Source organism: Dama dama, chromosome 16 (genome assembly GCF_033118175.1).
Source record: "Dama dama isolate Ldn47 chromosome 16, ASM3311817v1, whole genome shotgun sequence".
In the NCBI taxonomy this organism is placed as follows: domain Eukaryota; kingdom Metazoa; phylum Chordata; class Mammalia; order Artiodactyla; family Cervidae; genus Dama; species Dama dama.
In genome coordinates, this window is record NC_083696.1 from 37,344,987 (window position 1) to 37,357,036 (window position 12,050).

General features: G+C 37.1%; 1 protein-coding gene across 2 annotated transcripts in view; it reads right to left on the reverse strand.

The window, feature by feature from the left end:
- PPP2R2A (protein phosphatase 2 regulatory subunit Balpha) overlaps window positions 1–12,050 on the reverse strand; it is a 78,320-nt gene that overhangs the window by 24,864 nt on the left and 41,406 nt on the right. For both annotated transcript variants that reach the window (XM_061163858.1, XM_061163859.1), the window contains one exon: window positions 4,836–4,933. In XM_061163858.1, coding sequence (XP_061019841.1) covers window positions 4,836–4,933 — 98 coding nt within the window. The remainder of the gene's footprint in view (window positions 1–4,835; window positions 4,934–12,050) is intronic.

A 12,050-nucleotide genomic window follows, 5' to 3' on the forward strand; every position in this document is an offset into this window, starting at 1 on the left:
CACGACTACTGGAAAAACCATAGGTTTACCTAGACAAACCTCTGTCGGCAAAGTAACGTCTCTGCTTTTTAATATGGTGCTAGGTTTGTCATAGCTTTTCTTCCAAGGAGCAAGCGTCTTTTAATTGCATGGCTGCAGTCACCATCTGCAATGCTTTTGAAGCCCCTCAAAATAAAGTCTGTCACTATTTCCATTGTTTCCCCATCCATTTGCCATGAAGTGATGAGACCAGGTGCCATGATCTTTTTTTAAATGTTGAGTTTTAAGCCAGCTTTTTCACTCTCCTGTTTCACTTTCATCACGAGGCTCTTTAGTTCTTCTTTGCTTTCTGCCATAAGTGTGGTGTCATCTGAGGTTATTGATAGTTCTCCCGGCAATCTTGATTCCAGCTTGTGCTTCATCCAGCCCAGCATTTCGAATGCTGTATACTGCATATAAGTTAAATAAACAGGGTGACAATATACAGCCTTGATGTACTCCTTTTCTGATTTGGAACCAGTCCATTGTTCCGCATCCAGTTCTAATTGTTGCTTCTTGACCTGCATACAGATTTCTCAGGAGGCAGGTCAGGTGGTCTGGTATTCCCATCTCTTTCAGAATTTTCCAGTTTGTTGTGATCTACACAGTCAAAGGCTTTGGTGTAATCAATAAAGCAGAATAGATGTTTTTCTGTAACTCTCTTGTTTTTTCTATGATCCGATGGATGTTGGCAATGTGATCTCTGGTTCCTCTGCCTTTTCTAAATCCAGCGTGAATATCTAGAAGTTCTTGGTTCACGTACTGTTGAAGCCTGACTTGGAGAATTCTGAGCATTACTTTGCTAGCGTGCAAGATGAGTGCAATTGTACGGTAGCTTGAACATTCTATGGCATTGCCTTTCTCTGGGATACATCCGTAAATAAATGTGGTTATGTAATACACTATTTTAACGTGCATTTCTTGCTTTATGTTTTTCTCTGCTAATGACTAAGTGTTTATTTTATATTTATTTTAGACTATGGAAATGATGTCAGACAAAAAGCAAATTTGAGCTATTTTTCTGAGTTCAAAATGGGTCATAAAGAAGCGGAGACAACTCGCAGCATCAACAACACATTGGCCTAGGAACTGCTAACGAATGTACAGTGCAATGGTGGTTCAAGAAGCTCTGCAAACGAGATGAGAGCCTTGAACATGAAGAGAACAGTGGCTGGCCATGGGAAGTTGACAATAAGCAATTAATTCAAAGTCATTATCAAAGTTGATCCTCTTACAACTACATGAGAAGTTGTAGAAAAACCTCCTTAACATGGACCATTCTCTGGTCATTCAGTATTTGAAGCAAACTGAAAGGTGAAAAAGCTCGGTAAGTGGGTAACTTATGAGCTGACCAAAAACAGTTGTTGTGAAGTGTCGTCTTCTCTTATTCTACACAACAACGAACCATTTCTCAATCGGACTGTGACATGCAACAAAAAGAGGGCTGTATACGAAGCACTGGCAGTGCTTGGACCAAGCAGAAGCTCCAAAGCACTTCCCAAAGCCAAACTTGCACCAAGAAAAGGTAATGGTCACTGGTGGTCTACTGTTGGTCTGATCCACTACAGCTTTCTGAATCCTGGTGAAATGATCACACCTGAGAAGCACGCTCAGCAAATCAATGAGACACACCGAGAACTGCAACCCTTGCAGCTGGCACTGATCAACAGAAAGGGCCGATTCTTCTCCACAACACAGGCTTCAGAAGTGGAACAAACTGGGCTACAAAGTTTTGCCCCATCTGCCATGTTCACCTGACCCCTTGCCAACCAACCAACCACTTCTTTAAGCAACTCAACAAGTTTTTGCAGGGAAACTGCTTCCACAATCAGCAGGAGGCAGGCAGAAAATGCTTTCTAAGAGTTCGTCAAATCCTGAAGTATGGACTTTTATACTACAGGAATAAACATACTTATTTGGCAAAAATGTGTTGACTGTAGTGGTTCCTGTTTTGGTTAGTGAATATGTGTATGACCCTAGTTATGATTTAAAATTCATTGTCTGAAACCACAATTACTTTTGTACCAACCTAGTACACACAAGCTGTGAAAATCAGCAAGAGGGGTGCCTTATTTCAGGACACACTACACAGAAACTGGGTGAAACTCCAGTCTGGACTCTGACTGTGTGATGCCTCCTGGAAACTTGATCTACCCTGTGCCTCAATTTCCCTGCATGTCCTGCTGCTATCTCAGAGACTCTGTCAAACAGACAATCATTCAAACATGTTAGTTTAAAACACACACACACACACACACAAACAGGAGAACATGCTACTGAATCACCAGGCTGAAATACACTCGAACCAAATGAAAATCCTGTAAATGAGCACCCGGTTTCTTTGCCTGGGGAACAGATGGACAGGCAGCAAAGTATGCCCGACAAGATGACAGGAAGGGGACCTGCCACGCCTTGAGAGTGAAGTGAGACAGAAAGGCAGGATGAAGCTGTCAAACTCTGATGTGCAAGGTCCACTGCTATCATAGTAAAAAGAGTGGAAACATTTAAGTCTCCAGTCAAGTGAATTTTAGCAAGGAACCCTGCCACTGTAGACATGATAGTTCAAACATCATTGCATTTTGCAAAGAGAACTAGCAGGTTCTAAAACCACTCACTTGTTAAGTGCCAGCATATCCTGGAATGTATGTATAATAGCTGTGGTAGTTAGAAGAAGTTACTGAAATTTAGGGATTCGAGTTCTAATCCCAGGCCTTTGCTATTAAACTCAGCAATATAACTTTATATAAACTTGTGCTGAGATTTATCTAAACATTAGAAAAAGACTATCTCTAAGTTCGCTTCCAATTTTCAAACTCTTAACACTATTTTACAGACATTTAGCTAAGAATTCATAAAATCTAACACTAAATATGTTAGCTACTGATATAAGGCACATACATTTATAATTAACATAGGTACTGAATGTCCTGAAGACAGCATAATATTAGAAGCTCCAGAATAAGGGCTTAAAAAATGTGGAAAATATATTGGGTAAAAGGCATCAAATTAACATTAACAACATCAAGTTTCAAGAAGGAGGCTAATTATCATCTTTATTATTTATCACTAAAAATTACACTGAAATTTACACTAAGTAATTCTCAAAAGACATACTATTAATCTGAGGTTCTAGATAATGGATTTCTGTCTTCAACACTTCCATGCAGTTAAGAATGACAATTTATACTTTTAAATAACATAAAGCCCCCATTAAAAATGTAGGCTCAGAAACCCACAATGTAAAGCCCTTCAAGATGGAAATGCTTGGGAAGCAAACTTAAATTTAAATGTTTTTCTCCAAACACCTTTTGTTTTTAAAACAAAAAAAATACAGAATGCCATTAATTTCAGTAAAAAACAAACCAAACCACAGAAGGGCAAAGAATGTCTACAGGAAATCCAACTCTAACCTCTAAAGAACGTTAACACTCACATTTTGGTGACTTAGCGTAAAAGGCGCAGGAGTGCACCAAGGGGACATGCTGGAGCTCTGGGCTCTGGCTGTGAGTCTGGGTAACCAAGGGATCTCTTATCAATCTGCTTTCTCATTTGGAGATAAAGGTAAACTATAATGATCTGTAAGGCTCTATTTCGACTCCCAACTTTTCCTAGATTGTTATGGTCAAGTTTTTAGCTGCTTGAAAACAGGAACAGAAAACTGATTTTGCCCCCATTTCCCACAAAAACATCCTTTGTCAAGAAAACCTTGAGTCTTATTTTCATATTTCCTTCCAACCAATAAGAAAAATAATAAAAGGAGACATATTTAGTGCTTGTGCACCTTCTAATCAGACACTATTAATCATTTCTTTTAAAATTAAATTACCTACCTCACTGGGTGTTGTGAGGATTAATTCATTAGTGTTTGTAAAGCACTTTGAGATCCTCAGGTCAAAGGCGCTATAGAAGTGCAAAGTAGTAGTATTATTACTAGATTCTTGCTTATTTAAGGAATTTCACAATCCTTTAAAAGCTAACTCTGTGTTATGATTTAGACATCTGTTCATAAAGCCCTGCATTTTATCCACATTACTTTTAACTCTTTTTGAAGATAGTATAGAGACAGGGACAGAATGTTTGGAAGCAAATGATAAATTAACTTTGATCTACAAATGGAGGGGGAGACTAAGGGAAAATCTAGTGTGACAAATTTTGTTTAGTATAAAATTTTAGTGAGAAATCTAGTCAATCAGGTTTAGAAGTGTGCCTATGTTATACACAAAACCAAACCAACCCTACTTTAATCACAGATTCTGCAATGAGAAATCCCTTTCTTCAAAGAGAAAGGAAAACAATTTTCAAATCCACTTTAAAGAGGGGTAACTAACTTGTAAATTACGTACATTACATGTGTACACATGCAACTATCATTTAAAACCTTTATACTTAAATTGCAGTAACTGTATTAGTATAAACTGATTATCAAAATAGTTGAGCAGCTTTTTCCTTTAAACCAGGCTCCCACCCCTAATTACACAAGGCAAATTATACACTGAGAAGAGGTCAAAACAATTTTACTTTATGGAATTTTAGGAGAAAAAAAATGAGGGCCAAGGCTATAAGACCAGTTAAAATCTTGTATAACACACTTCTCACTCTTTTCTCTAACCAAATCCTCTCACAATTAAAACAACACACATATGGACACAGACACACAAAGCTAAAAGAACTAGAGCTATTTATACATTCAATATTCTGCTTGATATACAACAAATTTTTAAAGAAAAATTTGCCAACATCCTCTGATGAGATTCTCCAGCATAAGCTGCAGTCCCAAGAGCCAACTGAAATTTAGATATCAAACTTTAAACACTTACCTCCTGCTCCTGCTGAAAGATGACAACTCTACCACCTTTATCTCCGGTTGCTAGTAACTCTCCAGAATGATTAAATTCTACTGTAGAAATTATATCTGCTGTATAATTGAAACAAACAAAAAAGACATTAGTTCTTCTCTCCCAACTCACGACAGTTTCTTACTAAGAACTCAGCTATGTTTTCCTAATATATTCCAAGTCTATATATCAACCTGCCCTCAGAAATAAAGTAAATCTAAAGTTCTTTCATGAATATTTTGAGTCATTAATATTTGGTTCACTCCTCCCACAAAACCCTCCCTGAAGTAAACCAATGACACTATTTTTGTTTAAAATAGGCACATAACCAACAAAAAGTATCAGTGCTTTATTAATAATTCACTAAATTCATGAATATAAAGAAATAAACAACGCATGAAACATTCCATGATAGCACCATTAAACATTAATAATTATTCTGCTAATTTTTTCTTATATACTTCTGATAAGCTGATATACGCAAACCCAAAGAAAGTCTATAAAATTAAGACAGATATAACTAAAATGGGGAAATTCTTTAAATGCAAAAATAATTTCAGATAGAACTTTTAACAATCATAAATAAATAAATAAATTCAAATCATGGTCTCAAACAAATATTTGTAAATAGAACACACTTATACCAGCAATGCTTTGTGCTATGCACCTTCAAAATGCACAGCTCTTCTTGTGGTTCCCACACACAGACACAGCAGGGGCTACTAGAATCAGTCACGTTACACACGCAAAAGTCAGTGCTAACTTCACAGTCAAGTTCAAATAAAATGATCAGGTTTTTTTCCTTGCTTTTTGACACCAGTCATTTTCCTAAAGAAAAAAACCTAAGTTACAGAATTGGGCATTAAGATAAAGCAATCACACTACACAATTCCCCACTGTTACAAGTTCTTCACTACTAAGCATTATGCTAAATTAGGGAAGATCCCATCAAACGCATGTTACATAAAAAAGCAAACTCTTACTATGGGCGAAGGGTCATTTTCTTGCCAACATTAGCTCACTGTAAGAATTTTAAAAGTGACTTTATATAATAATGAAGAAGGAAATGGCAACCCACTCCAGGATTCTTGCCTGGAAAATCCCATGGATGGAGGATCCTGGTCGGCTACAGTCCATGGGGTCTCAAAGAGTCGGACATGACTGAGTGACTTCACTTCACTTATATGATAAAGAACACTATATACTTTAAATTTTAAAACTTACTGACCAACATAGCACATCAATAAACTGACCAGCACTGCATTTTATCATTTTCATTTCAGTGATTTTTCCGAGTTGAGTCTGATTCTGCAAAGCTTTCTTTGCTTCTTCCATTGTCTAGGTCCAAGGCACTTTATCTTTCTGGAACTCTGAGAACTTACTGAAAGTTATACACACTCACCTAAGGAACTGTACACATTTAAGTACACACAAAAATTTGCATGTAATTTCAAAAGGTCTGGCACCCCATCTCCAGCTTAAAACCTCTGGCCCAGACAACTCACCATGGCTGGTGCTATCAGGAGGAAGGAATAAATCTAGCGTTTACGCTACATGTATATGTAACACCAAGGTGTAAAACTGAATATACTGTACTATTCTATAAAGCCCAACATCAACCAGTACTTAAAAGTCATTCTATTAGGTGCTCTGTATTTACTTCTGTATTGAGTATAATAAGGGATTAAAAGTACACAGTCCTTGCACTAAAGTACATTATAGCACAGTTACAGAGAGGAAGTAAGCAGGGCTAACTATTGGACAGAGCAAATAGCGACATCTTACTTGTAGGTCAGATTCTAAAATTAGGGAATAAGGGGGCAAAAAATTCCCACACACAGTAAAAATTATCTTTAAATTCAAATCCCTCAGACAGGCACCACTTTGGAGACGCAAACTTTCTCCTGTTCTTTTAAGTCCAACTTAGCCAGTTTTCCCTACAGCATTCATACTTTGTATTTCCCATGAAATGAACTAGTTAATTTGGCTACAAAGTCATGCTATACCAAAAACTCCTGACCTCTGGACTCCAGTATATACTCTTGGCTTGGTAAAATGCTCACACTTCATACCAACTCCAGATTCATTCTCCTGTTCACTCAATGGAGTAACAGGAAGTCATATAGGCTGAGGAACCCTAGAAACAACTGACCTAAACAGCAAGAGGCTGACTGTCAGGAAACGACAAGAGCCAAAGATTTACACTATAAGTCAACCCACATCAAATCCTTGAGGGTGGGAAATACAGAGAGAAAGGCAAATAATTTTCTCATTTCAGCTATTTTTAAGGTACTATTGTTCTGTGACTATTTATCTTGCCAAAAGCCAATGAATAAACATAAAATTTCAGAAATAGCTAACTAAGACACTGATGCTTAAGTGAATAGTACAGTGGAATTTTATCTGGGGGAGAGGTACGCAGATTCACGGCTTCCTCACTGATTTTTTTTAACTGCATATTTCAGATAGGTAAGTTATTTTCAGGACTTGTGTGGTGAAATTAAATAGGCACATGCCCAAGTGTTCCTTCCTCATTCCCATCAAATGAAGCAGAAATGACACGCCGTGACTCCTGCAGGCACGGCCGTCCACACGTGAAGTGAGACATAAGCCCCCATTAAACCTCCAAGCGTATGAATGCTTTCAAAGTTGTTCTCAGTTGTAAAATGCCTAGATCTTACAAGGTCTTCTTGGGAATATGACATATAAAAAGGATGAATAACAGCGAGAATAAAATCAAATTCTGCTTTGTAGTCCAAGAGAAATTTATCCAGGAATCCATTAAGGAGTACTCTATGAAAGTGAGCTTTGGGCTGTATGTGCCTCTGCGGCACACTAGCATGCGAGGAAGGGGATATGGGTTTGCAACCACCCAAACCTGAGACCTCCAGCCTGGAGCCCGCACTTGACTCAGAGTGCCATACAAACATTTTTGCTCTCAAGTATGCCCCGATGTGGAAAAGATAAGGAAGCATGGCTCTAAAAATAGTGCTCCCATACTGTGAGTAGCGATACCCAGATGTGACTGGTCAAATACTGCTATCTTGTGTTTTTGAAAATAACAATAACCCTGCTCCTAGAAAATATTCTTCATTGCTCTGATTTCTATACCATTAAAAAAAATTACACAGTAGATGATGGCAGGAATAGCACTGTTCAGCAGAAATCTGTTACCATACAGAGGTCCTGTATCTGCGCTGCTCAGTAAGCCACGTGTGGCTCCTGAATTTTTAAGGTTAGCCATATATGGCTAGGGGCTACTGTGCTGGAGCGCTTAGGTCTAAAACATTACAGAGCAGACACTGACTTTTAAAAGACAAGAATGCTGAAGCTGAGAGAATTCTGAAACTTTAAACAGGTAAAATAAAACTACTGTGTACGCACACACCCAGACTGTTACCTCAAGGAGCAGGCTGAAAATATAAATGTACTTCATGAAAATTCGGATTCCTGGATACTATTTTTAAAACAAAGTATTAATGAAAGCCTGGAAACTTCTGAACACTTTACTCTTGAGATTAAAATAACTATCACATACTTATTTTTTTTGAATCACATACTTTAAAAAGGCAAAGACACTAACCTCACTGTTAGAGTCACGTTACTGCAACTCGAGGCAGGGTCCAGTATAACACATCAACTATGTCTGTTCTCATAAAGGATTCATAAGAATCCTTCCTATGACCAGTACAAATGCTTTTTCACAATGAAAAAAAAAGTGCCTGTTTAATATCATATAAAAGAACACTCAAATACAGTTAATAAAAAGGAAGGACTCCGGATGAGAACATCAGTCAAGGATCCTCTACTGTGCATTATATTAAGTCAACACACAACCATTCTATGCACCTTAAAGACAGGGATCGAAAGGCACAATCTGACTGCTGGTAAGAAAACTTAACCACAGTGTTTTCAACCTTTGATGTGAAATTCTACATAGTATTAATAAAAACCAGGAAATTTATAATGTGTTATATAAAATGGAATTCAATTTCTTCCAACCTTTTTTTCCTAAACCATCAGCATCCAGGTTTCATCCTAAGAAGATGCTATGACTGCTTTCTTTTGGGGGCAAGAATGGTTAACTGGTGGTGGGGGGACGACAACAACGCAATTTCTGGTCTGTCTTTACTTCATCAGGCACACCACACCGTTTCCTTGTTACTCACCTTCTCTATTTCTTATGTACTCTAATCAGTGGAAAAGGACACAGACAGCCAATGGTTAAAAAATACAACACATTCAATATAAAAATCTCGTGATGGAAAATTAATAGACAATATACATGCATAAATGTTAGTAATTAACAATTACTATATATTAAGTGATCAAATTATTATTAGCTCTGACATTCTCTAAATACATCAACTCCTGCACTGTAAGACACTTGATAGGTTACTCAGTGATTTTATAATTCCACTTGAGGACTATAGTTCAAACAAATTATCTGAAGAAACCAATTAAAATTAGCACCAACATGGTTATATGTGAATTACCTACATACAGGCATACTTCATTTACTGCACTTCCCTTTACTGCGCTTCACAGATACTGTGCTTTTAACAAATTGGAGGCAACCCTGTGTAGACAAAGTCTATCAAAGCTATTTTTCCAACAGCATTTACTCTCTTAATATCTCTGTGTCACATTTTGGCAATTGTCTCAATATGCCAAACTTTTTCATTATTATGCTTTTAACAGTGATCTGTGATCAGTGGTTGTAAATAGTACTATTGCAAAAAGACTACAATTCGCTGAAGACTCAGATGGTAGTTAGCATTTTTTTTTTAGCAATAAAGCATTTTTCCAACTACGATATGCACATTTTTGGGGACGTAACTCTATCTCACACTTAGAGACCACAGCACATTGTAAACAACGTTTATATGCGCTGGGAAACAGAAAAATTCATGTGACTCTACTTACTGCAGTCGTCTAGAGCCACACCCTGAATGTCTGAGATGTGCCCATAATGAAATAAACGTATTTCAAACATCCAATAATGAGGAGATATAAAAGCAATCTTAGTACCTAGGTTGGAAAATTATGGCCTGCCAGCTATTTTTGTAAAGAACCTCTTATTGGAACCCAGCCATGCCCATTTGTTTACATATTGTCTTTGGCTGCTTTCAATTGACAACAGCAGGGCTGAATAGTTGGAGACAGACTGAAAATATTTACTATCTGGTCCTTTACAGAAGATGCTTGTCAACCACTACTCAAGTATATTAATACAAATGAGTGCTGCGCTAAGTCGCTCAGTCGTGTCTAACCCTTTGTGACCCCATGAACTGTAGCCCACCAGGCTCCACTGTCCTTTGGATTCTCCAAGCAAGAATAAATGAATGTTAACATTAAAAGAACAAGTATGATTTATGTGGGGACAGAGACCCGATAAACTAATGTCAAAACACACACTATCTACAGAAAGATTCACTATAATATGCCAAGCAGTGTACTAAATGAGCATTTATATATATATATTCTCATTTAATCCTTATAATGCCACTGTGATAGAGACATCACTTTCAATTAACAGAAGAGTGTACAAAAGCACTGAGACATTAAGTAACTTGCCTTTCACACCTCTGTCAAGTGTCAAAGCCAGGAGTCAAATTTAGCAGGTGTGAACAATCGTATGTATAAGGAGGCAGCACAAAATTCTAGAAGTCACTGGATGATGAAGAAATAAATAAGTGTTCAGTTTACTGCTTCTTTTTCGCTGCCAAAATGCCTGTGTTCAATAAAACATTTAAGGTCAAACTACATCGACTTTACACTATTTACTAATGATCTCATTACAATTACTGGTCTGGCCCTACAATAAAACTAAGCATTTTTCTAGCACCTGCTACACTCCAGGGGCTGGGTGATCCAGAGTCTAAATTGTACCCTTTAAAGAGGTTTATAAGCAACATATTATTAAAACAGATAAACAGCTAACCAAGAAATGACTTAGTAAATGTTTAAAAGAACCAAAGAAGGAATATTGTAAGCATTATAAAATGAATTCTAAGACATAAAGACTGAGTAAATATATAAAGAAGCTCCCTTTATTTTAAAAATAAAGGGGAGGAAATCAACTGGAAGAAACTGCTCACACATATGTTTAACATTCTGGATTATACAGTCCCCAAAGTTTCACTTGAAACAGTTAACATAGCATCCATTGAATGCTGACACACCTGATTCTGTTATTTTTGTCAATAGGCTTACTATTTTTTAATTTTTGCTGACTTGGAATTTTTACTGTTAAATATATATATAAATGAAACAGGAATGTGCAGTATTCTCTCAATAAAACTGTCAGGTCAGAAACATTTTACTTAACCCTAAATTCAACTTTATCTTTCTTCCACCCAGAAAACAATGCAAACTGTAACTTATCTCTCAAATTCACCTGCTCACAAAAACTTTACTTCACTCTCCCTGCGCTGTCACTGAGACATCAGTAGTATAAGCCGCCTATAAAAGCAGCTCATATTTATACACTGCTTGCAGGGCACTGTGCTCAATACCCTCAATACGGCTAGTCTTTAAAGCTAAGCAACAGAGAAGAAAATTTAAAAGGTTAATACTCATAAAATAATATAAACATTGTTACAGTAAATAGTTCTAAAAATTCAGGCACATTTGCCTTATGCATCACGAGACAGCATAAATCTCAAGACAAGAGGTTCGAAATATTCACACAGAAAAACATGAAGTTCACAAAAATTCTAGGAATAACCACTGCTTCTTAATATTCTACATTCTGAATATTATCTCAAAAGGGACTGCTCTGGGGAGAAAGGGAGTGTCACCGAAGACTCGCTGCAAGAGCAGCTGCCAGCATGGCCTTCTAGGTATCAAATGAAACTTTCAGGTCTGGAAGAAAACAAGTTTATTAGCAAGTTGGCTATGCTGAATCTTACCTTTCTGCAAATAGTACTTAATTACCCTTAAAACTCTACCAAGGTAATCAGTCTTCTTTCCTTTTTGTTATATTTCAGTAAAAACAAAGAACATTAAAGCTAACTGCATAAACTGTCTCCAAAAAGTACCCAATGAAAACATGAAGTAACTTTTAGCACTTCAAAAAGGTTGAAGTGAAAGAGAAAAATCAAAATTAAAAGTCTGTAATTGGTCTTCTGCTTCTAGCCATGGGGAAGCAAGACAATCTGGATTCAGCCTCTAGCTGGGAATGACTAGAAAATG